This window comes from Carlito syrichta, unplaced genomic scaffold (assembly GCF_000164805.1).
Source record: "Carlito syrichta isolate Samal-C Ts95f unplaced genomic scaffold, Tarsius_syrichta-2.0.1 Scaffold303651, whole genome shotgun sequence".
NCBI classification, from domain to species: domain Eukaryota; kingdom Metazoa; phylum Chordata; class Mammalia; order Primates; family Tarsiidae; genus Carlito; species Carlito syrichta.
This window is the reverse complement of record NW_007247747.1, coordinates 372,713-399,494: the sequence shown is the minus strand read 5'-3', so window position 1 is coordinate 399,494 and position 26,782 is coordinate 372,713. Positions and strand designations below refer to the sequence as shown.

Below are 26,782 nucleotides of genomic sequence, written 5' to 3'. Positions count from 1 at the left end.
CTTTGCATGCCTCAAGCCCAGCTAGTTTTCTGATTTTTTTTTTTTTTTGTAGACACAAGTTCTTTCTATGCTGCCTAGGCTGGACTTCAACTTCTGGGCTCAAGCAGTCATCTCACTTAGACCTCCCTAAGTGCTGTGATTATAGGTGTGAGCCACACAGTGCCTGGCCAGTTCTTAGGGACACACAAATAGTCCCACACACACAGAAAAAGCTGGCCAGGTGTGGTGGCTCATGCTTATAATTCCATCATTCCAGCACTTTGGGACACCAAGGTGGGAAGATCACTTGAGACCAGCCTGGGCAGCATAGTAAGATTGTATCTCTACAAAAAATTTTTGAAATTAGCTCAGCATGCTGGTGTGTACCTGTAGTGCTAGCTACTCGGGAGGCTGAAGCAGGAGGATCTCTTGAGCCCAAGAGTTGGAGGCTTTAATCAGCTATAATGGAGCCTTTACACTCCAGCCTGGATGACAGAGCAAGACTCTGTCTCTAAAAAAAGAAAAAAGCTCAAATTGGAAGTGATAATGCCATAGAAACATACCCCTTTTTGAAACTATCTAAAAATCACACACATACAACTACTGTATATTTAAAAAAATGCAACCTATGTAACATTGACATATATGTGTTTATGTATGTGTGTGTGTGTGTGTGTGTGTGTGTGTATGGACATATAGGTACATACACACACACACATCTATATATGCTCCTTGTAAAAGCATACGTGTATGTATACACACATGCACAAAAATGTGCTAGCCTTTTCACTAAAATGATTTGGGAGAAGGCTATATAAGTATGCTCACACTTTTATTAAATTCTTAGATTAAAATGTTCTCATAATTGTTTTAAAAATAAATGTCAAGTATTAGAATCTGCTCTTATTGAACCCAAATACAAATTCATAAAACAAAGCTTTGCTTTCAGCAAAATTTTTGGCATTAGAATATAAAACGCTAATTGGATGTTAAAATCTCAAGATTGTTTTTTATTATTCAGAGGATAATGATTACTTTGGGGAGGGCGGGGAGACTGGTGAGATTCCATTCTTCCAAGAACACTTTCTGAGTCACCAAAATTTCCTTTTGAAAAACTCTCTTCCTGTTTTGAAAGCTGTAATTACAAAGCATCTTAAAGTAAAGCCCCTCTCTTTCATGTTTAAGGATGTTTCCCACTTGCCTGGGAATTACTTCTATAGATCTCATATAGCCGGCTCACCTGAACCACTAGAACAGATTCTCTCTTAGGCTTCTGTTTTGTGATTGTTTTCTTCTAACTTTTTGTTTTCCTCCATATTTCCAAGGTCCTTGTTTACATGTTTTGATGCGGTCCTATAAAAGAATTAAATAAACATCATCACATCGATACACACATACTTAACTTTTTAATTTAATCTTAAGATCTAAATTAATGTATCTTTGAAAAGACAAATGTTTTGCAGGCAAACCACAAGGGCAAACAATTCTCTATCTGTGAGTCTCAGCTGATAACAGAGAACATTCCATGGAAATTAGCTTGGTGGTGTGTGCTAAGAGTAAGAAAAATCAATTATTTTGAACACGGACTATTCACACTTTGTTGTATTATGTTTTTTATTTTGATTTTTAGCTTAAAAATTAATAGCTTTAGGGGGTACACATGGTTTCCGGTTACATAGATGCATTGTATAGTAAGTGGCGAAGCAGTCTGGGCTTTGAGTGTACCCACCACCCCACTTGTGTACATTGTACCTGAGAGGTGATTTTTCATCCCTGCCTCCCTTCCCACCTTCCCCTTTCTGAGTCTCCAGTGTCCATTATATTAGCTGGATTATATTTCTCTCCACTTTCTGGAAAGGAATTATTATTGTTTGATAGTCATAATTTTCATTCTGGGCAAACATTTCCTGCTAAAAATTTCTCAGTTTCTTTAAGGTCTTTTCCATTTTGGATTTTCTATCAGGCATCTCAGTTGAGCCAATGTCCTGTGCCTGTTTTTATGGATCTTGTTTTATTGAATAAAATGAAAAACAAGATATAAAGAGACCAAGTTTATGACAGAGCATGAGTCGTAGAAGCTAGAGCAACCTTAACAGGGCTGGTTCTCAAATTGTAGTCCCCAGACCAGCAGTGTTGGCGTCCCCTGGGAACTTGATAGAAATGCAAATTCTCAGGTACCATAACAGAACAACAGAAACAGAAACTCTGGGGATGGGACCTGCGATCTGTGTTAAAGACCACCTGGTGATTCTGCTGAAAACCACTGCCTTGATGGCTGCTATAATTACACAGATTCTTTCCTTTTAAAAAAAAAAATAGCCGGGCGTGGTAGCGTGTGCCTGTAGTTCCAGCTACTTGGAAGGCTGAGGCAGAAGAATCACCAGAGCCCAGCAGGTTGAAACTGGGGTGACCATGAGTGTGCCACTGCACTCCAGCCTGGGCGACAGAGTGAGACTCCAACTCAAAAAAAAAAAAAAAAATATATGTGTGTGTGTGTGTGTGTGTGTGTGTGTGTGTGTATACACATTTATATATATATATTTATATCTCTCTTTCTCTCTATATATCTAGGGTCCACTTTTATTTGACTTCCAAGAACAGGTGAAATGACTTTGTTGTAGTAAATGTCAGGAAATAATTGCCGCTTGGAAAGAGAAGGTGGGAGTTGACAAAAAAGGGGAATCATTGGCCTTTTGGGGGGTGATACAATCTTGTTTTGGGTAGTGGCTATTTACATAAATACAAGTGTTAGAATTCCTCCACCAGAACACTTAAGGGCCATGCATTGTATTTTATGTAAATTATGTTTCAGTATTTTTTTTATTTTTATTTTTTTTAGTAGGAGTCTCAATCTGTCGCCCTGGCTGGAGTGCAGTGGCACACTCATGGACACCATAGACTCGACCTGCTGGGCTCAGGTGATCCTTCCACCTCAGCCTTCCAAGTAGCTAGAACTACAGGCATATGCCACCATGTCTGCTAATTTTTTGATTTATTGTGGAGACGAGGTTTGGCCAAGTTGCCCAGGCTGGTCTTGAACTCCTGGACTTAGGCAATCCTCTCTGCTTCAGTATTTTAAAAGATGAGCCATAAAAAGTAAATTACTTCTTGTGCCATCCTTCCCATATAATTTCCTTAATTTTTTATACATTGTTATTGTAGATTAAGCATATTTCCCATATTCATAAAAACAAGCTCCAGACATAATTGAGATATATCGGATACTGCAGGGAGAATATGAAAACTTAATTTTTAAAAAGAAACTTTCAAATGCAATTCCAGGAAAAGCAAAAAACAAAAAAACAAAAACAAACAAAAAAATAAGACATAAAACCTCTAGAACAAAAACGTTCTCCAAGCTTAGTTTAAACTCAGTGTTTTCTTCACGCTCAGATAATCTTAATTTCAACTCACTTGAGGACATTATGTATTAATATTGATTTTCATGGTTGTTTGAAAATAAATGTGCTAAATCTGTGTTCTGAGAATAATAAATAAATCTGAAAGGCAAAATTTTAAAATAAAAGTTCTATTCTACTTGCCAGTTCTAGGTGGTCATCTTTTAAAAAAAATTGGGAGTACATGTGCAGATTTGTCACATGGATATATTGCATGATAGTGAGGTTGAGCTTCTATTGAACCCGTCACCTAAATAGTGAACATGATACCCTATAGATAGTTTCAAGTCAGTGATTTCAGAAAATTCATAAATTATAGCCAAAATATAAAAAGACTAGATGTCTGATTAATTACTTCAATCTTCAAATTAACATTTATTTACTTAAAATTTTAAAAATCTCAATAGCTTTAGGGGTACAAGTGGTTTTGGTTATATGAATGAATTATATAGTGGTGAAGTCTAGGCTTCCATTGAACCTGTCACCCAAACAGTGAGCATGGTACCCAACAGGAACAGGGTATCCCCCACCCCCCGGCTCACATGAGCGTAAGGACGGATTCTATCCTTTAAGAATGGAAATCAGGTTTTCTTAATTATACAAGTAAGGTTTTGGTACCAACTGAGAAAAATAAGAGCAAATGGTAGAGTTATCTCCTTTCCCTTCCTTCTTTTTTCTCCCTCCCTCCCTCCCTTCCTTCCTTGTTGTCTTTCTTTCTTCCTGTCTTCCTTTGTCCCTCCCCTCTGCTTCCGTCCCTTCCTTTCTCTCTCCCTTCCTTTCTTTCTTTCCAGAGCCCTGATCAAGAAATAGAGCAGTTGTAGACCATTATATTCCCTTGCAGTCTCTACTATCTTCCCAAGGTTTACTATAACCTACATGCTCACAGAATAGTTTTACCTGTTATTTGTAATTTATATTGTAATTTATATATAAATTACATATATTATAACATTAATACATACCACATATATCTATTTGTGTCTGCTTTTATTTAAACTCAACCTTCACTTTGTGACATTCATATATAGTAGTGTACATAGTTATAGATTGTTCATTCTTATTGACATATAGCATGTCAATGAATGAAAAAGTCATAATTTATTTATTTTATGAGTATTGAGTATTCTTACTCTTTGTTTCTTTGGGGATTTCAATGATATATAACTTAGATATTTTGTGTATATTTCACTGATCTTATATGTATTAGCCATTCTTTTTCCTCTCTGTGCTCCAATTTGTGTTTTGATTGTTGATCTTTGTCCCTGTTCACTTCTCTTGTGTCCTGCTGTGGTCAATCTGCTGTTAAACTCATCCACTGAAAACTTAGTTTTTAATATTACTTTTTTCAGTTCCAAAATGTCAGTTCGATTTTAAAATCTTTTAAAATACATTTCAATTCTTTATTCTATTTATCTCTTTTGGCAATCTTTTCTTCTACTTTCTTGAATATATTATCTATAGCTATTTTGATCTCCTTGTCTATTAACTACAATTTTCACAATGTCTAGTTGTCTGCTTATCTTGTCTACTTTTTCTCTTGGTTGTCGATTGTCTTTCTTGACTATTGGCATATCTAGTCCTTTTAAATTTTGCAGACACTATGTATAAAAGCACTGAGAGACTCTACAGAACGTTATTTTCCATCAGATAAGATTTCCTTTTTCTTTGTAAAGCAGCTAGGGTGAGGGGGTGATCACCACAAGTTAGTCAAGGATTTATTTTTGTTGGGGCTTGGTTGCAATTTTAGTAAGCTCAGTCTACCTTTGGTTTGCTACTGTTCTTAAGGCATGGCCATTTCAGGCTTCTGATTGAGATCTTGGCACAAATTCCATTATTCACCTCTTAAAACACAGAAAAATCTAGCTTTCCCTTCAGAACCTCAGCTCAGCATTTCAGTCATTTGCCTCATGAAACATGAAGATGTGGGAAATCTCTTTAAGCTTCCTTGACTTTACCATAAGCTCTCTGGGAATAAGAACCATGTTTTATTTATATTTTACCCATAGCACATAATTCAGTGACCAGAATATAGTAGGTATACAAAAAGATTTTATTCTTCTAAGTTGAACTGACATTATACTTCATATCTATTTCCTTCTACAGGCCTTTATATTGGTGATATTAGTGTTCACCAATATGAAGTTCATACACACCTGTTATTTTTTTACAAGTAAGTAAAGTTCAGAGACTACTACATTGAAGTGACAGAACATGAATGATGTCTTACTCTAATCTTTTGAGATACACTGTACAAAATTATATGCATAATTGTGTTGCATTAATTATATGCATTGCAGTTAGTAGTTATTGATTATTCTAATAGATACAGACTATATATTCATATATATTTCATCTTATTTTATTTATTTTATTATTATTATTTCTTGAATCAGATTTTAATGTGTTGCTCAGGTTGGAGTGCAGTGGCATGCTCATGGCTAACCTCAGCCTTGACCTGTAAGGCTGAGGCAGTCCTTTCACCTCAGCCTATTAAGTAGCTTAAACTTCAGGAGTGTGCCAACATGCCCAGCTAATATTTTTGATTTTTTAGAGATGAGGTCTTGTCAAATTGCCTAGGTTGGTCTCAAACCACTGGGCTCAGGCAATCTTCTTGCCTCCACCTCCCAAAGTGCTGGGATTATAGGTATGAGCCACTGGGCCTGGCCTTCATATATATTTTAATAACTACAATTTCTATACTTCAATAAGTTATTGCGGCAATCAAGGGGTACCACACGATCCCCAAAGCCTCCTCTCCTGTAGTCTTTTCCCCCTTGTCTTTTCTCACCCCTCCGATTATTCCTCCATTCCATTCCTCCTTTCTTCTCTTTCTACTTCTCCTTTAGCTATCTGTCTCTATCTTTTTTCAAACCAATATCATTAGCTGCCACCCTTTGCCTCTAAATAATAATTTTAGCTTGTTTGGAGCCTCTAGAGAGTGAAAGATGAAAGAGTCAACATTTGGTAGATAAATTCTGAAATAAAAGAAAAGAAAACCAAAGCAGCAGTGTAGTAAATCAAAGGAATGACAAGTATGATATGAATTTCAATTTTGATTTTTTTTTAACTTGCCTTAGCCTGTAAGGGAAAAATGAAGTCACATTAAAGCTGAGTACACAACTGATTTCACAACTCTGAAATAAAACATAGACTAGAAGGAGTTCTGGGTCTAGTAATAATGAAAAAATAAACAAAAACTGAATTTTGTTAACTTTTACATTTATAATAATCATGAACTCCCAGAAAGTACGGAACAAACTATATGACTGTTTTTGAGAATGACAAAAAGAAGGCTGAAATTGAAGGAAAATCTTACATGACTTTTCCTCTGAAGCAACTTTCTAGTTAGGGAAGCATGGGCTAATTAGAACATAAGCTGAAAATCAAGGAGAGGAAGATCTTAGAAAGAAAAAAGTCATAGGGTGGAAAAATTCCAAATTTGTATATTAACTAGGATAAATTTCTTGGATCTCCCTGAACTGCATTTGTGTGTGGGAAATTTTCAAGAGCCTATCGGGGGGAAAATATGGAAAGGCTTCAAAACCTGACATAGATTTTTAGTTATTACACACACAAGGGAGAAAGAGTTTGAAGTTGGACTTCACCAGGCCAGAAGTGCTCAGCATACACATTGGTCTTTGTACTGAAACCCCAGAAAATCCAAATAAATACTATGTATCAGGACTAGACAGTCACCATAAGACAGATACAAAATGCAAAATGTAAAATTAACCACAAAATTAAGGTGACTAGACAGTAATCTAATTGTCTGCTATGAAAAATCACCCATATCTTTTAGAGAAAATATAACAGAATCTAGACTCTCTACAAAGTATCACCCACAACATTCAATATATAATAAAGTTACCATACGTATACACAATAAAAAATATAGCACAAAGTTTAGAGAATATCTTTAGATGACAGACTTTGAAATTAGCAGATTAGAACTTTAAATCAGTCATTGTAATACTAATTCATTGACCTAAAGGAAAATATGATAGCAATAAGAGAACAGATAGAAATCTCAGCAGCTAAAAATATTTTAAAAATTCTGTAACTGAAAACTATAATTCACTAAATGACTTTACTATCAGACTGGCAGTAGCAAAATAAAGCATCAGTGGGCATGAGGAAAAAATATGAAGTATATATTCTGAAAAAATAGAGCAAAAGAAAATAGCATAAAAGTGCACAGATCCTCAATGGCCTGTGAGTCAATGTTGTGCAGTCTAATATATGTGTAATTAGAGTCCCAGTAGGAGAAGAAAAAGAGAATGAGGTAAAAATATATTTGACGAAACAATGAGAAAAATTCCCAGATTTGATAAAGTCCATTAACTTGAAGATATAAAACACTCATAAATCCTAAACAAGAAAGGCAAAAGGAAAAACACAACTGAGCACACCAGAGACATACTAATCAAAAAAAGTATAAAGAGATATTTTAAAGTAGCTACAGAAAATGTGTTCAGGAGAACACTAACATGAAAAACAGCTGATGTCTCATCAGAGAAAAAATGCTGACCAGAGATTAAATTAAACATCTCTAAAATGCTGAAAAAAGCCTCTCAATCCAGAATTTTATATCTTTAAAGAGATTCTTCAATTAAAGGCAAGAGACAGATATATTAAGTTAAATGAAACTATAAAAAATCATCACCAACAGACATTTCCTAAAGGAAGCACTAAAGGAAGTTCTTTGATTGAAAGGAAATGACACCAGATGAAAACTCAAACATGCAGAAAAGAAAAAAGAAAATGCAAATTGCACGTATACCAGGGGTGCCAAAAATGTATACTCATTTTAAGAGATGTTTCTATGTATTACTTTTAGTTCACCCTAATCAGAAGTGTCTGAATGCCGATGGTAACCACCTCTTGAAATTGCGGAAGTCAAACGTGACTTGTATTCATCTTTTGTTATTGGTATATATTGAGTATTGCAATTTTAATACAATGTTTTTCTCTCTTAAAATGTGTACACATTTTTTGGGCACCTTCTGTATAGTTAAATATAAAATAACCATTTGAAATATTAAAAACTGTTATATTCATACACGCTAGCTTCACCATGAGACAGGAAGGACAGTCAAAGAAAATGGAGCAGAAGCATGGTTTTTGTTGGAGGAGTGTAAGATCATTTTGAAATGGTATTTGAAATTTGAGAATGTTGTGGGAGTACAATGACAGTAGAGATGTGAACCTCCAACATGCCTAAAAATTGCACACATTTGTGATAAGTTTGAGATGCCTGGTACTGCGTGTGATGTGCAAAAGGGAAGATCCAGGAAGCCTTGCACAGCAAGTTCTGCTTCTCCTTCTATGGTGTTGGAACAGTTTACACACTCACCACAGAAGTCTACAAAGAATGTGCACCACTTGTAATTGCAGAAGTCAGTTGTGACTTGTAGATATCTTTTGTTATTGGTATATATCATTACAATTTTAATACAAATTTTTTTCTTAAAATGTGCTTACATTTTTTGGTACCTTCTGTATATATGTTTGTGTATATATGTACGTGTGTGTGCATGTGTGTGTGTGAGTATAATAAGCATAACTGTGTTATGATAAATTTTGATTTATAAAATTAGGCAACAGCCTGTGGGGAGTGGGGAGGGAACCTTAGTTTGCTCAGACCTATGCCATATAAAAGATGCACTTCAAATATAAAGAGTTAGATAGCTGAAAATTTTAAAAAGTAGAAAAAGATAAATGTAGCCAGCACACATATAAAAGCTGTGTGGCTAAATTAATTTCAAATAATGTAAGATCCATGACAAGGCATATTACCAGAGGCAATAAAAGCTATTTCATAACTATAAAAGTTTCAAAATATAAGGAAGTTGTCACAATTATAAATACATATAACCAATGAAAGTACAAAGCAAAAACTGACAGAATGAATGGAGGAATAGATAAACAAACTTTTTTTGAGAATTTAATACTCCCTTTTCAATAATTGATAGACCATCTATACAAAAAATTAGTATGCATGATCACAATGAAGTAAATAGTACAATCATCCATTGATATCTAGGGAGATTGTTTTCAGGACCCTTCTAGGATATCAAAATTCAAAGATGCTCCAGTCGCTGTACTAGGCTAACTCTCTTGTCAGAAACATGTAGAACGAGGAGGAGGGGGGAGGCGGGGGGAGAAAATAAGTATTTTCTGTCATTGGACAGTAGGAAGAAAAGGACTGTGATTTCCAAGAGAAAAGAAACACATAAGCTGCACCCTATGATATAGCAAGGTTTGTACCTACAGGCACTTTCTGGATGGTGGTGCCAAAAATGGGGATCCAAGCGGAGCACAGGTTTTTCACTGAGTTGAGGAGGCAGAGATCAGAGGTTGGCCAGAATGGGATAATGGCAATAGGAGAGAAGGACAGCAATGCAAAGCAATCGGGGGAAATTTACACAAGAGCTCTTTTGATTCTTTTTTTGAGTACTAAGTTGGATATGCTCATCCTAATCAACTGTGAAACCAAGCTTCAAAAGAATTAAGCAGATCCATAAGTAATGGCTACCTGCCATTTATTTGGCTACCTGCCAGAACAAAACTCAGCACACAACTACGTAACATTAAAATCTCTAGCAAAGCCGGGCGCAGTGGCTCACACCTGTTGTCCCAGCACTTTGGGAGGTGGAGGCGAGGATTACCTGAGCTCAGAGGTTCAAGTCCTGTCTGGGCAAAATGACAACACCTTGTCTCTACAATAAATTAAAAAATCACTGGGGCATGGTGGCACATGCCTGGGGTTCCAGTTACTTGGAAGACTGAGGCGGAAGGATCACCTGAGCCCAGCAGGTCGAGGCTGTGGTGGCTGTGAATGTGCCACTGTACTTCAGCCTGATAGACAGAGTGAGACTCCAACTCAAAAAGAAAAAAAGAGAAAAAAAAAAAATCCAACATTAACTTAAAATATGAAAAGTAAGATACTATAACCCATAATTAGATGAAAAATCAGTTAATACAACCAAACTGAATAACTGAATTAGTAGGCAAAAATTGTAAAACAGATACTATAAACGTTTATAATACTTTAAAGGAAAATATGAGTATAGTGATAACAGAAAGGAAAGATAGAAAATAAAGCTTAACATTTAGAACTGAGAAACATAGATCAGAAAGAATTTCACGGTATGGGCTTACGAGCAGATAAAACATTGCAATTAAAAAAAAATCAGTAAAAATAAAGATACAGCCATAAAAACTTTTTAGTAGGAATCTTAATAAAAAAAAAGCAAAGGTTTAAAAAATTATTAGAGCATCAGTAATCTCTGAGATAATTTTAAGCAGTCTAACACACACATATAAAAGTCTCATAAAGAGAGAAAGAGGGTGAGAATATTTGAAGAAATCAATGCTGAAAAATTTCTCAATTTTTGGAAATCAGTGAAAAATAATATCTAATTATTTATCATTAAAACAATACAAGCCAGTAAGTGACTGGACATCATTAAGGTGCTCGATGTTATTAAAAGTTCAGCCTAAAATCTGTACTTGTGAAAATATCTAACAAAATTGAAAGTTAAATAAAAACATTGCCATAAAAACACAATTTCAGAGAATTTGTTGGTAGTAGAAAAGCAATCCCAGCAATGCTAAAGGAAGTTTTTTTTCAGACTGGAACAAAATGATACCACTCAAAAGCTCAGATTCATTAAACATAAGTAGAGTGCTAGAAAGAATAAATATCTAAATAAATACAAGAGAACATTTCTCATAGTTTTAAATTTTAGAAGCAATAATAGATTTTAGAGTATAAAGTAGTAATAGTGCATCGTGAGGTATATATTTAGAAGATCTAACAATAGTATAAAATATGTGAAAGGAAAATGAAAGGATATGCCTGTAACCTTCTTATATTACATGTGACATGATTTTGTATAATTTGAAAAAAAATCTGCAAGAGTATGAAGATCTAAACAATTATCCACCTTTACCTAACTGACAACTATAAAATACTGTACACATCAACCATCAAATACATTATTTTTTCAAGTGTTCATGGAGTATTCACCAGAAAAAACTGCATGCTAGGCCAAAAAATGAATCTCAGTGCATTTCAAAAGACTAAAAGCGTATGTAGTAGGTTGTGTTAACAAAACAGAATTACATAAGAAATATTTAGAATTTAATACAGTATTAGTCACATGGCTTCAAGGAAGAAGCCACAGAGGAACTTAAATATATTTTGAGCTGAACGAATAAGGAAATACAATAAAATGACATTTATGGAATATAGGCAACACAGTGTTGAGTGGGGATTCATAGTTTTCATGCTTGTGTTACCAAAAAAAAAAAAAAAAAATCTAAATGTTTACTTCAAGAAGTTAGAGAAAGAGAGGAAGATAAAATCTAAATAATGAAAAAAGGTAATGAAAACAGCCAAATAAGCATAATAAAAAGTAAGTAATAGAGGTAGAGTGCAGTTTCTCATGCTTACAATCCCAGCACTTTGAGAGGCCATGGTGGGTGAATTGCCCAGGAGTTTGCACCAGTCAGGGCAACATAGTTAAACTGCATCTCTAAAAAAAAAATAAATAAATAAAAAAAATTAGCTGGACATGGTAGCTTGCCTGTAGTCCCAACTATTCGGGATGTTGAGGTGGAAGGATTGCCTGAACCCAGAAGGCTGAGGCTCTCATGACCCGTGTTCATCGTGATCATGCCACTGCATTCCAGCCTGGGCAACAGAGTGAGACCTCAACTCAAAACAAACAAATAATGAAAACATAAGCAGTAGAGATAAAAAGAAAGCAAAAAATTATTTGAAATCATTAAGAAAATTGGTAGTATTCTAGCAAGATTGAGCAAGATAAAGTAACAAATACAAATTAACAATATTAGGAAACAAAAAAAATTACAAAATCCACAGGCAACTTCAAATATGAGAAAAAAACTTAAATCACAGAATCAGAATAAGTTAGTGCAAGAAGAAATCCTAGAGGTGACTCTCTAGTCTAAGCTGAGAGATGAGAGAAGAGTCTTGGTCTTGGGATCTGTAAGCCTGGGTTTTTATCTTCAAGTGTTTAGTCTGAACTGTAAGACCTTGGGTAAGTCTCTCCTCTTAAGCACGCCTATGCATCTATAAATAGGGAAAACAGGATCTACTCATAGGATTGGTGTGAGGATAAGTGTGATAGCATATGTGAAAGCAGCTGGCAGGTTTCAGGGTCTCATTAAACTGAAAGTGAGTCATGGAGCTGATGCCAAAGGCCATATAGCTACTGAGTAGCAGACAGGAGATCAAATTTACGTCTCACCTTGTCATTCTGTGTTATTCCCATAAGTGCAGTGCTGTTAAAGGGTTAAAGTTGCTTTCAAGTAACTTTTCAGAAGATCCAGAAACGTTTTCTGGTGAGATCTCCCCAATGTAATACACTTGTTTTTGAATCTCCTAGAAAGAAAGTAGGGAACTGCTCTAGTGGTATGCCCTAAGCATTCCTCTACTTTATCAATATTTTGTTGAGAGGAAGGAGGAGATAGGAAAAGTGAAGGGGGATGAGGGTTGTAGGTGGAGCCAGTAAACCATAATCTAGTAGATATCATTTGAAAAGATCAGACAAAATACTATCATAGAATTTTATATTTAGAAAACCAAAGTCATACTTAAAATAATTCACCCATGAAAGAGTTCAGGAAATTTTAGGTTTTTCAAAAACAAGCATGTGTGTAACAAATGGAAAACTCCCTTAAGGGAAGTGTGAGGAGTTTTTAACTCTTCTTAGTTAGAGAGGTGTTTTATGTGAGCATGCCTGACTCATACCATGGAAGGTGCCAGGGCTGTGGGTATTCAGGCTGGGATCCTGGCAGTATGGCGTCACTACTTCTAGCATACTGGCAATTGACATCTGTACAAGTAATTAGGGTTATGCCCAAAGAATAGGTATTTTTCCCTCTTCCCTGGTCATAGCTGTGAACTGAAGAAGTCTCCTTTTGCTCTAGTTTAATGCAAAACTAGAGAAGGAGAGGAGGGCATAAATTTCCTCTGACAGTTGTCAGAAATTTTGTAATTTGAGGACAGAAGTGAAGAAGAATTAATCATTGGTCTTATAACTACAACTTTGAATTTTATAGCCTTAGAATTTCTAAGACTCTACAAAGAAATTCCTCACTGAAACAGGGAATCCTTTCCTCTGTAAAAATAGAGAGTGACTTTTCCATCATGGTCAATAGTATACATAGGGACCATCAGGTAAAAGATGGGGGGAGGGGTCAAAATAAATGTAACAAAACTGAATGTGCATGGAAACAGGATGCCAGTTTCCATGCACCCAGTACCATGGTTCAAAGTGTTTCTTTAGAGTATGTGATGTTGGGTTACACACAACCTGGTTCATGGCAAGGAATGGGATCTTTTTTCTTCACTCTTGCAAAAAGATAATTGAAACAAATGAGATATTAAAACAAAAATGTAATAAATTATATATATTATATAGAGAGAAAGGAAGTCTTAAGAAATTAAAAAGTATATATTTTGATGCAAATGCTTTCTTTCCTGTGGAAATTTTCAGGTCCCACTTAGAAGAAGAGGAAAGAGCCATATAAGTGGCTAATGACAGGATTTCCACATTATTCTATATCCTCTGTAGTGCCTCTATTATTTATGGTTTGATAGATTAATAGGGCATTCTCTTTTCTTCCTTCTCTCTACTTTCCAGGTCATGGGTAAAGAAACAGAGCACACCCCTTCTCCCACAGCTCAATATTAATCGCCAGCAAGCAATCGAAGTCAGTGCTGGAGTTTTAATTCCAAAGAAATCATGGTAAGGCAAAAAAAACATATTTGAAAGTACTATATGAGATGTGTAATAAAATTCTTATTACTTATATAATTTCTTGGGCAAGTTAATCCCACCGAAACTTAGATGAACCATGAAATGGGGTTAACCATAGGTACATCATTAAATTGCTGAGGGTTTTAGTAAAAGTACCAAAAAGAAAAAAAGTAGGTTCTCACGTAGTGAGAAATGAGGAAAGTCATTTAAAATGTTGTCTAAATGGTCCTCCAGCACTATCTTTTCCATTTTTTCAGTGGGGAGTCCCTCTTCCCTTACAAGGAAGTCTATTTGAGATTAGAGTTAAGTATTGATTGAAAAACAGAATTTAGTTAAAAATCAACTTTCTTGCAAGATGCAGTTCCATATATCAAGAGATAGTAATGGAAAGGGTTCTAGAAAGGGTTAACATAACATTGTTTAGTGAAGTTTCAGTGTTATAGGCAAGTCTTTTTTAGTCCTTCAGTCAATTAAAAAGGTCTCTGTTTTCTTCTGCGAAACTATTGGAATAATATATAAATATTATATAAGGCAGAACTAACATAGGATATTTGTGGCTTTTAGATTTCTGGATTATTTATATATTAAACACTATTTTCAAGAGAATAGTCCTGAGTTCCACAGTGGCAAAAGGTAAATCGCTTGGTAAGTTTTCAAGAGTCACACAAGGGGTATTTTGAGATTATAAATATCTGGTTAATATTGTTCCCAGTTTAGTGATAAGAAGTATAGTGGTCAGGGTCTCTTAAATGCAGTCATTCTGGAAATTATGGTTTTAATATACTTCTGAAGAAATTTATGGCTACATCATTCTGCCTTTACACTTTTTCTTAATCTTCAGCTCTTTTAATTTTTCATTAGTTCTTATACTATGAGACATGAGAGACAGGATTTGGGTCCTAAATAGTAACATTGAGGGCAACCCCCTGGGGTCCTCTCCCACTGTGGGAGCTTTTCCGTCCTCTCAATAAATCCTGCCTTCTCAAAAAAAATTGTAATATTCAACTTCCTGTAGAACTAAAAATCAATATTTGGAAGACAGGGTGGAGAAATATGGAAAAGACAATAAAAACAACCATTGAATTATTTCTAGATGTTTAATGCTCTTCTACTTTTTAAGCAAATAGACATGAACTGAACTTAGTCAATGAATGCCTTTTGTCTAACCCTGTCAGTTAACACTCAACATACATGGGAAATGATCAGAGTTATCTATTCTCATAATCAAAACATCCTTAGCTAATAAAAAATTAAACCTTTCAGTGAAAAGTTACATGGACTAAAGCAGCAAAAGAGTCATGAGTCCTTACTTCTAAATGAATATGCATATCACAAAGAATACAATTGCTAAATATGTCTTGTTGCAGTTCTGCATACTTGAAACAGATATAAAAATATGTAGCTCCTGTTAGTGGAATGGAGAATGCATGCTGGCTTAGTGGTCACAATTTTAACAAATGTACACTGAATTCTTCTTAGAAATAAAAGATTTGTTTCTCTTATCACTCTCCAAAGACTTTTAAAATTGCCAATGCAAAGAACTTCCCTTAAATGTTGTTAACATTTCATAGGTTTGCTAGCTGAATCACACAAATGGCCTTAGAAATTCTTAACTTGAAAGCTCTTATTAGGCATGTGCACTTACTCTGGACGAGGAGCTTGAGGGGTTAAGCACACTAATTTATTTTGCAAAAATGCTGGTTTACTTCAGAGGGCACAAGCAAGGAGTAACTAATAGGAATGCAAAGCACTTAGCAAACAAATCTGAACAGTTCCACAAATTCTTAATAAAAACCCTTTGGTACTTAGGATGAGAATTGCAAGATATTACTTTGATTACCAATGGTATCAACTCTGTCAAAGTTGGTGCACTTTTCAATTATATGATAGTTATTTAACTGAGTGTTCAGGTCAGGTGGTAGAAGCTGCACTTAATTTGATGAGATATTTAAAAGGAAATGCTTGAGGCCTTAATCTAAAGAGACTATGAGCTCAAGTGTCCATCATTTATTTACCCATGATTTTAATTTTGGGTCACCATATCATAATAACTAATAAAGAAACACACACACATTTCTTTTATTCATAGAAGAACAATTGGTGTCTGATAAACTACTGGTTATTGAAATAAGATGACTAAGGATGCTCTAAGAATTTAATATTTATTTGACCATAAAATAAACAATTATAGTTTGTTTTTTAGTTAATTTTCAGAACATGGGGAAATTTTACTTTCATTCTTTTAGGTATCAAAATTACTTTGAAGTTCATCAGAAATCCTAATAAAATGGAAATATACTAGAACCCAACCTGTTGGATTTGTGATTGCCTTATCATGTATTATTATTATTATTATTTTGAGTTGGAGTCTCACTCTGTCACCCAGACTGGAGTGCAGTGGCCGCTCCCGGCCACCGCAGCCTTGACCTGCTGGGCTCTGGCAATCCTTCCGCCTCAGCCTTCCAAGTAGCCGGAATTACAGGCATGCGCTATGATGCCCGACTGACTTTTTGATTTATTGTAGAGATGAAGTCTCGCTGCCCAGGCGGGTCTTGAACCCACGGGCTCAGGCAATCCACTCACCTCAGCCTCCCAAAGGCGTGGGATTACAGGCTGAGCCACCGAGCCCAGCTCTTATCATGTATTAGAAAGGAAGGGTACAATTTTGAACATTAGGAAACTTGTACACATAGAAAGAGAATTTCTATAAAGTAGATATTGCCTGTGGGTAACAGCTCTCTGCCTTTCCTTTCACCTATATGGTATGGGTCTCCTAGATTTTCCATAGACACCATGGACACAAACCCATTGAAGGGTTTGTAAGTAAAATGTTACTGAGAAAAAAGATACACTTGTGATAAAGTGAGATGGTTAATTTTATGTGTCAAGTTGACTGGGTCATGTGGTGGATGGAGAGACATTTGGTCAAAAATTATTCTGGCCATGAGGGTGCATCTTGATGAGAATAACATTTGAATCTGTAGACTGACTAGCAGGTAACCCTCCCTTTTGTGGCTAGGCCTCATCCAACCAATTGGAGATCTGAATGGTACAGAAAGGGATAGGAAGAGAGAATTCCTCCCACCTGACCACTTGAGCTCTGACATTGTCTGTTTGTTTGTTTGTTTTTTTCCTGCCTTCATATTTGGACTGAAACCAGCTCTTCCTGGGTCCTGACCCAGCTGAATTTCAGATTGGAACTTAAATCATCAGCCTTCCTGGTTTTCAGGTTACTAGACATAGATTGGAACTCCACGTTGGCTTTCTGGGTTTCTGGCTTCCTGACTGCAGATCTTGAGATGTCTCAGCCTCCATAATCATGTGAACCAATTCTTTATAAAAAATATTTTAAAAAACACACACATAACACACACATGCCCTATTGGTCTAATTCTCCGGAGAACCGTAACTAATATACCAAATATTGGTGGGGATTGTCCAGTACTGAGGAGTGAAGTGTGAAAATCTAGAGTCACTATGCCCTAATGTGAGAATGAACATCATGTGTATCTGTCAGAGCACACGACAGGAAATATGGCTCTGCCTTACATGGCAAAAGGAGGGAAAGTAAGGCATAGATTAAGCACATATTTCTAAAACATCACTGTCTTTAATCAAATAGCCCTAAGCAAGTCTTTTAACTACTCTCTGCCTCAGATTTTTCAAATGTGAAATAGAAAGAAAATGATTATAATTTATCTTTTATATAAATAATGAATTACATGTACAAAATGAATGAAATATATGTGTGTATATATAATTCACTCAAGCACTGAAAAAAAATCAAACAATTCAATTCAGACTATCGATTAAGAAAAATCAAGGGACACAAGGTGAAATCACACCCTGGGCCACATTCCTAATATTGGCAGTGTAGCCACCATCACCACGAGTTGAAACAAAATATGTGATCAACCTGATTTGGTGACATGTCTTTCTTATTGTATAAATTACAAACACAGCTGGAGTGAATATAATCAACACATTGAATTTTCTGCCAGTGAAAGTCAATGAATACTGAAGATCTTTTTTCCACAACTTACTTTGATTTCTTCATATACAGCCAGTAGACAACACCAGCAACGAGGGCAGCGAGGAGGAGACCAACGACGATTCCCACAATTAGTTTTGCCTGGTCATTCACCTTTTCTCTGTTTTCATCTACAACAAAGAAGAAAAGTCCAGGCAGTTACAGACAGTGCCTCAGATTTTAAAACGTCGATCTAGTTATTATGTCTTATTAAAAATGACTAACACTCACTACTGTGATTAACATGCAAACTTGTGATTTTTAAAGGGTAACATTTTAGCATTCTTACTATCTTGTCTCATCTGGTATTTTACTTCAAGCCATAATTGCGGACAGCTAAGAAAATTACTTATACCATGACACTTCCTAAATCTTGAGCTGATAGTCAAGGAAGAAGAGTCAGCAGCATAGTACCTACCACTTATCTCGTCTGCCTCATCGTGTTCTGGGATACTTACTGAAATGAAAAATGTTAATATGAAATTAAAAACAAAATTTGTTGATATATGAAAGTCACCTTTACCATTATAGTATGATGTAATAATACTCAAAGCTAAAATGTCTATTCTACAGCTAAAGGTAAGAAGCAAAAAAAAAAATCACACTTAATAAAGCATGACCTTCCCTACCAAGAACTCCATTTTGTTTTAAGGAAAGAAGAATAGTTAAAACTGCATACTTCATCAATAAGAATACCTGATCTCAAGCCAGGTGATGTGGGAACCAAAGTGAGGCCCAAACTTTACTTGTACAATGACCACTTGTATAACTGACGCTGAATTGTGCATCACATCTTTAAAATAAAATTTTTTTTAAAAGCTGCAAAAGTATTAATCTACTATTAATTTCACGACTGACAAGCTATAGTTTTAATCTGAAATCTGTATTATTTTTTCTACTATTAACTTTTAATAGTAAATTTGTTTTAAAAGGAACAAATCAGCACCTATGAAGTTTACAGTGTGGAATTTCTCAACTTTTCCCAGTTATCCTGTCCTGTCATAGGCGAATTCATTTTCATCCTCTAGTGTCAAGGACTTACCACTAGAGATGGTCTCAAAGTGGTAGGAGTGGAGATTAAAACTGTAGATGTCTCAGAGACCAAGAAGCAACATATGTGATGTTTGCAAAAGTGCCATGCTCTTGGTTCGTTTTAGCAAGTACTGCTGTGTTGAATTATTATCTAATATTAAATTTGTAAATATTATTCAAAGTGCATGGCCTTGCGTCAGAACTGCTAGCGATGTTTGCTAGAATGCAGATTCCAAGATCCTTCGTCACACATACTAAATTGGTATCTCAGGAGTTGCTCACTGAATTTGAAAACAACAGTATTAAATGTTGATCAAGCCACCTCAAGGTCAAAAAAACCGAAGCACACCATTCAATGGGTTTAAATAAAAGAGAAACTTGTGTTCAGGAAGAAATGATAGGTTCTCTTTCTAGGTAGGACAAATCAATACTCGCTGAATTGCATTCTGAGAAGTCAATGCTCCTATTTTAGAGTTAAATTTGTTTGGTGCCTTTCTCCTGTCTATTCATCCAGGCTATATTCCAGTCATAATCTGTTAGGGACTACTATCTTCAGACAATTATTCTCTCCTAGCTCCTGTTAATTCTAGCCAGTGTATTCCTTGCCTGCTAATGTCACATTCAGGATTCCAACTGACTGAAGAATAATGGCTTGGTAGGACAGTTAGCATCCTGTCCAGAACCGAGTCTCGTTCTAGGTCAGTCTTGATTTAATGTTAACCTAGCAATAGGAATAATGGAATTGAAGATTGCAAATAATTGCACACTAAATGACAATTTTTTTTTCAGAAGCTGCTATTGGTATGCATGTACCACTCTGATTTCAACATCGACAGAATTTTTTTCACATTCTCTGAGATAATTTTATTTTTGGTAATAATTCAAATATGATGTGACCAAAGGAACAGTTTTATAAACTAGATGTCATGAATTATTATATCATCCTTGCTAATTTGCTAAATGACTTTTAGCTTGTGGCATTCTTGTATGACTTAGGAGTAAGATTAAATACCACGAAGAATTGTAATGCACGACAACAAATTTAAAAGAATTAAAAATGTACCGTATTTAAAACTATTGCAAAAATGCTTTAAGATCACCTTCAAATGATCTCTACTCTGAACACAAAACATGGATTAAATAAGAACAATTTATTTCTTATTATCTGCTGCCTAGAGAAACTATTCTTGCACAGAGTAAGAGCTCGGACTCGTAAAACATGAAATGATTTAATTGTCAAGACAAAGAGAGTACAAGAATGGACACCAGGAACAAAGAAACAAAATAATCTTATGATGATGATACCAAATGCAAAATAAATAAACAAAACTTACCATAATGCAGTACAGGAAGATGGAATTGAAGATTTTAAACTAATGAAGAATAACTTCAAATTTTCTTACTTTTTTAATGCCAGAAATGAAATACTCACTAGCAGAGACATTCAAGGAGTTTACTGTTCTTTCCAGCTGGTTTTCTGCTGTGCAAGTTAGTGTAACATTCTCTTCAGGGGAAATGATTATTTTACTATAATACCTGCCATTGATATAAGGAGATTCCTCTGTCTGGAAAAAGAAGAAGGAAAATGGGTTTAGAATTGAAAATGGATTAAAAAGCTTGGGCAAGAGTAATACTGAATGTAATATGCTAGGTGTGGTGCTCTGTAGTGCAGTCTGGTGTTCCAGGGAACATGTAGACTCATAGATAAAGATCCAGATTTCTGTCTATGTTTCTACTGTGAATTTCAATAATTAAATTAATTAAACTCTTCTTTTTCAATAGAATCTCAGATTTAGTCACTTTTTTGGCACGATGACACTTAAAATAATTAACTGTGATTATTTAATCATCAATTTTCCCTCAGTAAACTTACAGATTTAATTATGTGTGAATTTGGTCATGTTTTTCACTGTGGGAATTTGTATTTCTTAAAAAATTATATCGAAGTGCATATGTATGTATGATTTGCTCATGGGTAAATGAAATCATTTTTTCTAAATGTTTCTGTTGTAACTACAGAGGATAAATTATTTTTCAGCTACTGTTAAATCCATTTGTTTTTTTTTTTTTGAGGTGTTAAGGAGGGCAATCACTGCGTTTAATTTCTTCAAATATAAGATACAATTCACTTTAATCTCATCCCTAAGACTTGACTCCTAAATCCAACAGACCTGAACTCAATATGCACTTGCCCTCTTTTTTCAGTAATTTTGTACACATCATTTCTTATATTTTTCTCTTTCTATAATATTTGCCTTCTCTTTAATTATACTGTAAGTGCCTTGATGATAAGAACTAGTCTCATGCTTTGGGTTATCTTCTAGTCACTGGGAGTGGAGGAGGGGCAGGGATATTTGGTAGTTGTAAAATAGTAGATTCACCAGATGTTTGAGGAGGGAGCAAATAAAAAATTATGGATGTATCAGCACAAACCTGGAACAAGAAAAATAACATATCACCTAGTGGGCCAGAATCAATCTTTCTCCTTGACAATGAAGAATGGCATTATTATTTTTATCCTCATCGTAAGTTTACCTGCTATTTTTTCACTTCCCAACAGAATTTTTCATATGACTTTCTCACTGAGTCTTTGTCTTTGTTACTTTAATCTTCACAAAATGTATTTGCTCATTTTCTAGGATGGCCTTTTAAATCTTTGTTATCTTCCCATTCATCATATACTTATTACGTGCTTATTTTTCTATTTTGTCTGTATTACTAGTATCTAATTTTTGCTGGACTTATCACTTAATTGAACTAGAGAGCAAACACAATAGATTAGAAGAGAAATGACCAGTTTTGGGCTAAAAAATGGATCTGTACATTGTAAGCAATTTGGACGGTTTAGGCCTTTATTCTAAATCAAGGAAACTGTGTTTCCTTTGGCTCAGTGGCCCAGAGCATCTTTGCTGCCTCTCCCATGCTCTCTCCTTGTGTGTCCCCACCACACCTGCCCAAATCAGGAGTCATTTGCTTCAAGTGTGCCCACTCCCTGGGAGCTTTCCATATGAGGAATTATGCAGATATATGCATCACTCATAGATGAAAGAGACAAAATTTACCCTGCTCTGCAAAACTGCATTGCGTAAGCTAGACCAGCGGCCCAACTTTCCTGGGCAGAGGAAGAATGGAGATTTTTAACTTAAAGTTGATTTGCAACTCTTTGCTTTATATGTGTTTTCTCAAATTTCAACTAGGCCAAAATCGGAGAAGGCAGCACAAAAGATAGAAATAATCTAATGGTGCCTCTGATGCTCCTGAAGAGAGTCTGTAACTGGTGGTTTTCAGTTCTACTGCAAAGAGGGGGCATGAAGAATGTTGTAGAGAAAAAAATGAAATTAATAAGTATGTCAGTAACCCAAGAGATTGGCAATTCAGTGGGATTACAGTTCTGCATTCTTAGTGACATAGTGACAGGCCAGATTCTCATCTTGTTTGTTTGTTTATTGCCAAAAACTTAGTATTAAGAGAAAACGATTGGTAGTATTCATAAGTTCTTAACCCATTATGGATACTAAAATACCTGGCAAAAGGTACAAATATTAAGGGTAGGCTTATGACCCGTTTTGTTCAGGATACATTTGTGACCTATATATGTAACTTGCCTTATTATGGCCCTGGCCCTGGCACAGGCATATCAGACAGCAGTGATGGTGTTCTTCACCACTCCTTAGTGCACAATTTTAAGAAGAAAAATCCCTTAACGTGCATATGCAAGCAAAGTCATGGAGGCTTCTTATACTCAGATGTGTTAGTTTATTATGCAGAATGTGTGTATACCTTAATTGTCTTAACCACTCAAATTCTAGAAATTAATGGCCATGGAGCAACACCCAATTTATGCTCTTTTAAAAACAGATACTGACCACAACAACGGTTCTTCCATTTTCCAAGGCCCTGGGATAAAATTTCTCTTTGAGTCATGTTCTTCCTTTAGGACAACAAAAGTTAGCAAAAGCCTCCTCTGAGAATACATCGCAAACTTTATGTAGTTAACAAACCAACCTACAGTTCAGATTCCTAAAGAACTTTCCACATTGGACCAAGTTCAGCATAAAACAAGAAGACAAATACTTGCTTGGTTTATGACGCTTCCACTGCCGGTAATTGTCCATTGTATAGCTGGCTTTGGAAAACCTTCCACGTGGCAGATTATTGTTTTAGACAGTCCACTGGGATCAGTTTTCTTTGTCATTTTAATTTGAGGTTTTCCTGAAATATCATTATGATTAAAATAAGATGTTGAACTGAGATCATGAAAGAGACCAGATATAAAATTCTCCAAGAATAATTCGACTTGGTGCCCAAGTATCTTATTACCTTCTACAATGAGAGTCAGTGACTCTCTTTTCTTTAGTCCTTCAACCTCTTGCAGAGCAGTTTCACAGACATAGTTTCCAGCATCCTGATAATGAAGACTAGAAAACGATGGGCTAGATCGAAGCCTGATGTTATCCTGATTAAATAAAAAGTAAATTACCTCACATGGCATAATTATAACTCTTAGTGTATTTATTAGGTAATAATTAATCCCAAACTATTCTTCTGAGTGTAATAAAAATGCAAACTTCTTTTCCTTTATTTAGATGCTTTCAAAAATAGAGTTCCTTTTTCCTTTGTAATTTTGGAGCCAGACTTATCAGAATTTTATTTCAGACTCTTCCACTTACTAAATTTATAATCTGGAACAAATTAATAAACTTTTGAGACTCAATTTCCATTATTTGAGAAATGAGGTAATAATATTGCCATATTGAATTGTTAGGAGAGTTTAATTACACAACTAATGTAATGTGTTTACATTAACAAGAGTTTTCAATTGATAGTACCTACTCCTTAAAGAATATGTAGATGTTCTAAGATAGACATACATGGAGACTTGTGGTACCTATCAATGATGGGTATAAGTGTCTGAAAATCATTTTACTTGTCAGAAGTTATCAACATAGGAGATCAATTACAGAGTGCTATGGTTTGAATGTGTCCCCTAAATTTTGTGTTGAAAACCGAATCCTCAACATCATAAGTTGACGGTATTTGGAGGTAAGGTCTTGGGAAGGTAATTAGGTTTAGATAAGGTCATCAGGGAAAGACCCCTGTGTTAAGACTGGTGGCTTTTATTAGAAGAGAGAGACTTGAGCTGGCATTCTGTTGTCTTCTCACCATGTGATACCCTCCTCTATGTTTCTATTCTAATTTCTATGAACAAAGGAAATGTAACATTTAATTTAAAACCACCTGAAATACAGAAAAAAAAATTCTATTTTATTATAAATTGAAGTGAAGAATATTGTGGGTGAGAGCACATTGTAAGTTGTCAAGCCCTAAGGCATATAACTATGTTTGTGTGTATGATCCCGTGTGTGTGTATAATTACTTAGTAAATACACATAATTAAACACAATTCTAAGATTGTGTGGTTTTTGTCCATTAGGATATTTTCCCCATTCCCTATCAACTATCCAGTGATCAGGCAGTATTGGTCAGCACTATTTTGAATATATTAGGTATTAATAAATGATTGAACACACTAGGTATTCAATCAACAGCAGTGGCTGCAATTGATGTAAAAACAAGTTTAACTACAGTAAATTTAGTTTCTCTAGTCCTGTAGTGAAAGATGCTATGGGAATCCATATCATTATTAATTGGTCTAGACACCCAGAGCTTGCCTAGCATTGCAACCACTGACTACTACAAACATGTCTTGTTAAATATGTAGCCTATGGAGGGACAATTTATCTTAATGAACAAGAAGTTGTGATGAGGCTGTGGCTGAAAGGGAGTGATATAAGAAACTGAGTTCTAAGACAGCAGATCACCGAGGACTGAGCGTCAAAAGGGATCAAAAGGCAGACAGTAAAGCAATACAAAATAATTTATATTTTCATCAAAAAGAAGCTCTAGCAAGAAATTTCTCCACAATTTTTTTGTAAAGATAATCTTTGTCAACTCCTATTTCAAGTGGCATGTGTGTTTTCTCAACACATCACTGGTTAAGGGTTCTTGCCACATGCTGTGCTCTGATAACAAATGTGCTGTGTGTTTGGGTAAAGTTGCCAAGGTTTTAAGTGATGGGATCACAGTCACAATCTTTTCCCTTGGTAATAGCTTTGTCTCACATCACCTAGTATTAATTCTACTTTCTCACGATGAAAAGATACCAATGATTGAGTCCCCAGATAAAGGCCTGCATTTCAAACAATTATTGGGATGTTAATATATATACTCACTCAGGAAATTTATTTATTTATTTTTTATCATGATATTGTTGGGTACAGTTAAGAGTTAGGTATACAAATATGCTTCGTTCAGGCACCCTTGTTGATAAGAAGTGTCTCCCCATTCCCAGACAGATATTTACTACCATTTTTTTTTTTTTTGAGTTGGAGTCTCACTCGGTCGCTCAGACTAGAGTGCAGTGGCCGCTCCCGGCCACCGCAGCCTTGCCTGCTGGGCTCTGACAATCCTTCCGCCTCAGCCTTCTGAGTAGCTGGAATTACAGGCATGCACTATCATGCCCGGCTGATTTTTTGATTTATTGTAGAGATGAGGTCTCGCTGCCCAGGCGGGTCTCGAACTCGCGGGCTCAGGCAATCCACTCACCTCAGCCTCCCAAAGGCGTGGGATTACAGGCTGAGCCACCGAGCCCGGCAATATTTACTACCATTAATCCCATCTCCCTTCCCCTCCCCCCGCCATAGTTTCCCACCACTGTCTGTCATTTTCTTATAGTATTACATTGGAAATTTTTAATAAGTTCCTAGTATATTCTAGGTGTCCTACTATGGCTTGTAATCCAGTGGATTCTGTTTTTAGAAACGGGAGTAATTTCAGCAGCAGAGAGATACAAAGGTGTGTTAGTGAAGCCTGGTATTTATGTCAGCAAGGCCTGACTTCGATTCTTAACTCTGCCAGTTCTGATTTCTTTTGCCTTAAAATCTTTAAGCGTAAGAAGGGAAAAATAATAACTAATCTCTATATTTCACAGAGTTGTTGTAGGTGTCACCCTGTAAGGATAATGTGGGCTAGAGCACATTGTAATTGTTAAGTCCTAAGGTATATACGCACTGTGTTTGTGTGTATGAGCACGCAGGTGTGTGTGTATAATTACTTAGAATAATTAGAGTAACACAACAAAGCTTCAGAGCATCGATTATGAAGCCTGTTGTTGAACAGTTCTATAATTTTATTGTGATTTGATTTATACTGAGAAGAGTGAGAATATGAGTGTGCATGTATAAACACACACACATATATATACACATACATACATATATATATATTAAATTTGGATATGATATAAAGTACTAAATAAACTTAAAAAGAAACCAGTCTAAATAGCAGGGTAGTACGAAGAAAAAACACTTACTTTCATCCATACCACAGTTGCATTCCTACTAGCAGATATTGTGCATGATACAGGCAGGGCATCACCAATCTGCTTGGTCACTTCTCCACTCGGGTTTAAGGACAAATCCAAGTCTGTGAAGCAGAAAATCTGCTCAAAATGCAAACTCCAAGAATGTAAGACAGTCAAAATATTTTGG

The 26,782-nt window shown here is 35.5% G+C and overlaps 1 protein-coding gene across 3 annotated transcripts in view; it reads right to left on the bottom strand.

Moving 5' to 3' along the window:
- ALCAM (activated leukocyte cell adhesion molecule) overlaps positions 1–26,782 on the bottom strand; it is a 204,056-nt gene that overhangs the window by 3,289 nt on the left and 173,985 nt on the right. For 2 of the 3 annotated variants that reach the window (XM_008058916.2, XM_008058917.2), the window contains exons 9-15: positions 26,605–26,717; positions 23,553–23,688; positions 23,311–23,444; positions 20,665–20,797; positions 18,619–18,657; positions 18,214–18,331; positions 1,220–1,332 (exon numbers count right to left, since the gene is read on the bottom strand). In XM_008058916.2, the coding sequence (XP_008057107.1) occupies positions 1,245–1,332; positions 18,214–18,331; positions 18,619–18,657; positions 20,665–20,797; positions 23,311–23,444; positions 23,553–23,688; positions 26,605–26,717 (761 nt within the window). In that variant the 3' untranslated portion in view covers positions 1,220–1,244. The remainder of the gene's footprint in view (positions 1–1,219; positions 1,333–18,213; positions 18,332–18,618; positions 18,658–20,664; positions 20,798–23,310; positions 23,445–23,552; positions 23,689–26,604; positions 26,718–26,782) is intronic. The other variant, XM_008058918.1, reaches the window with a different exon arrangement.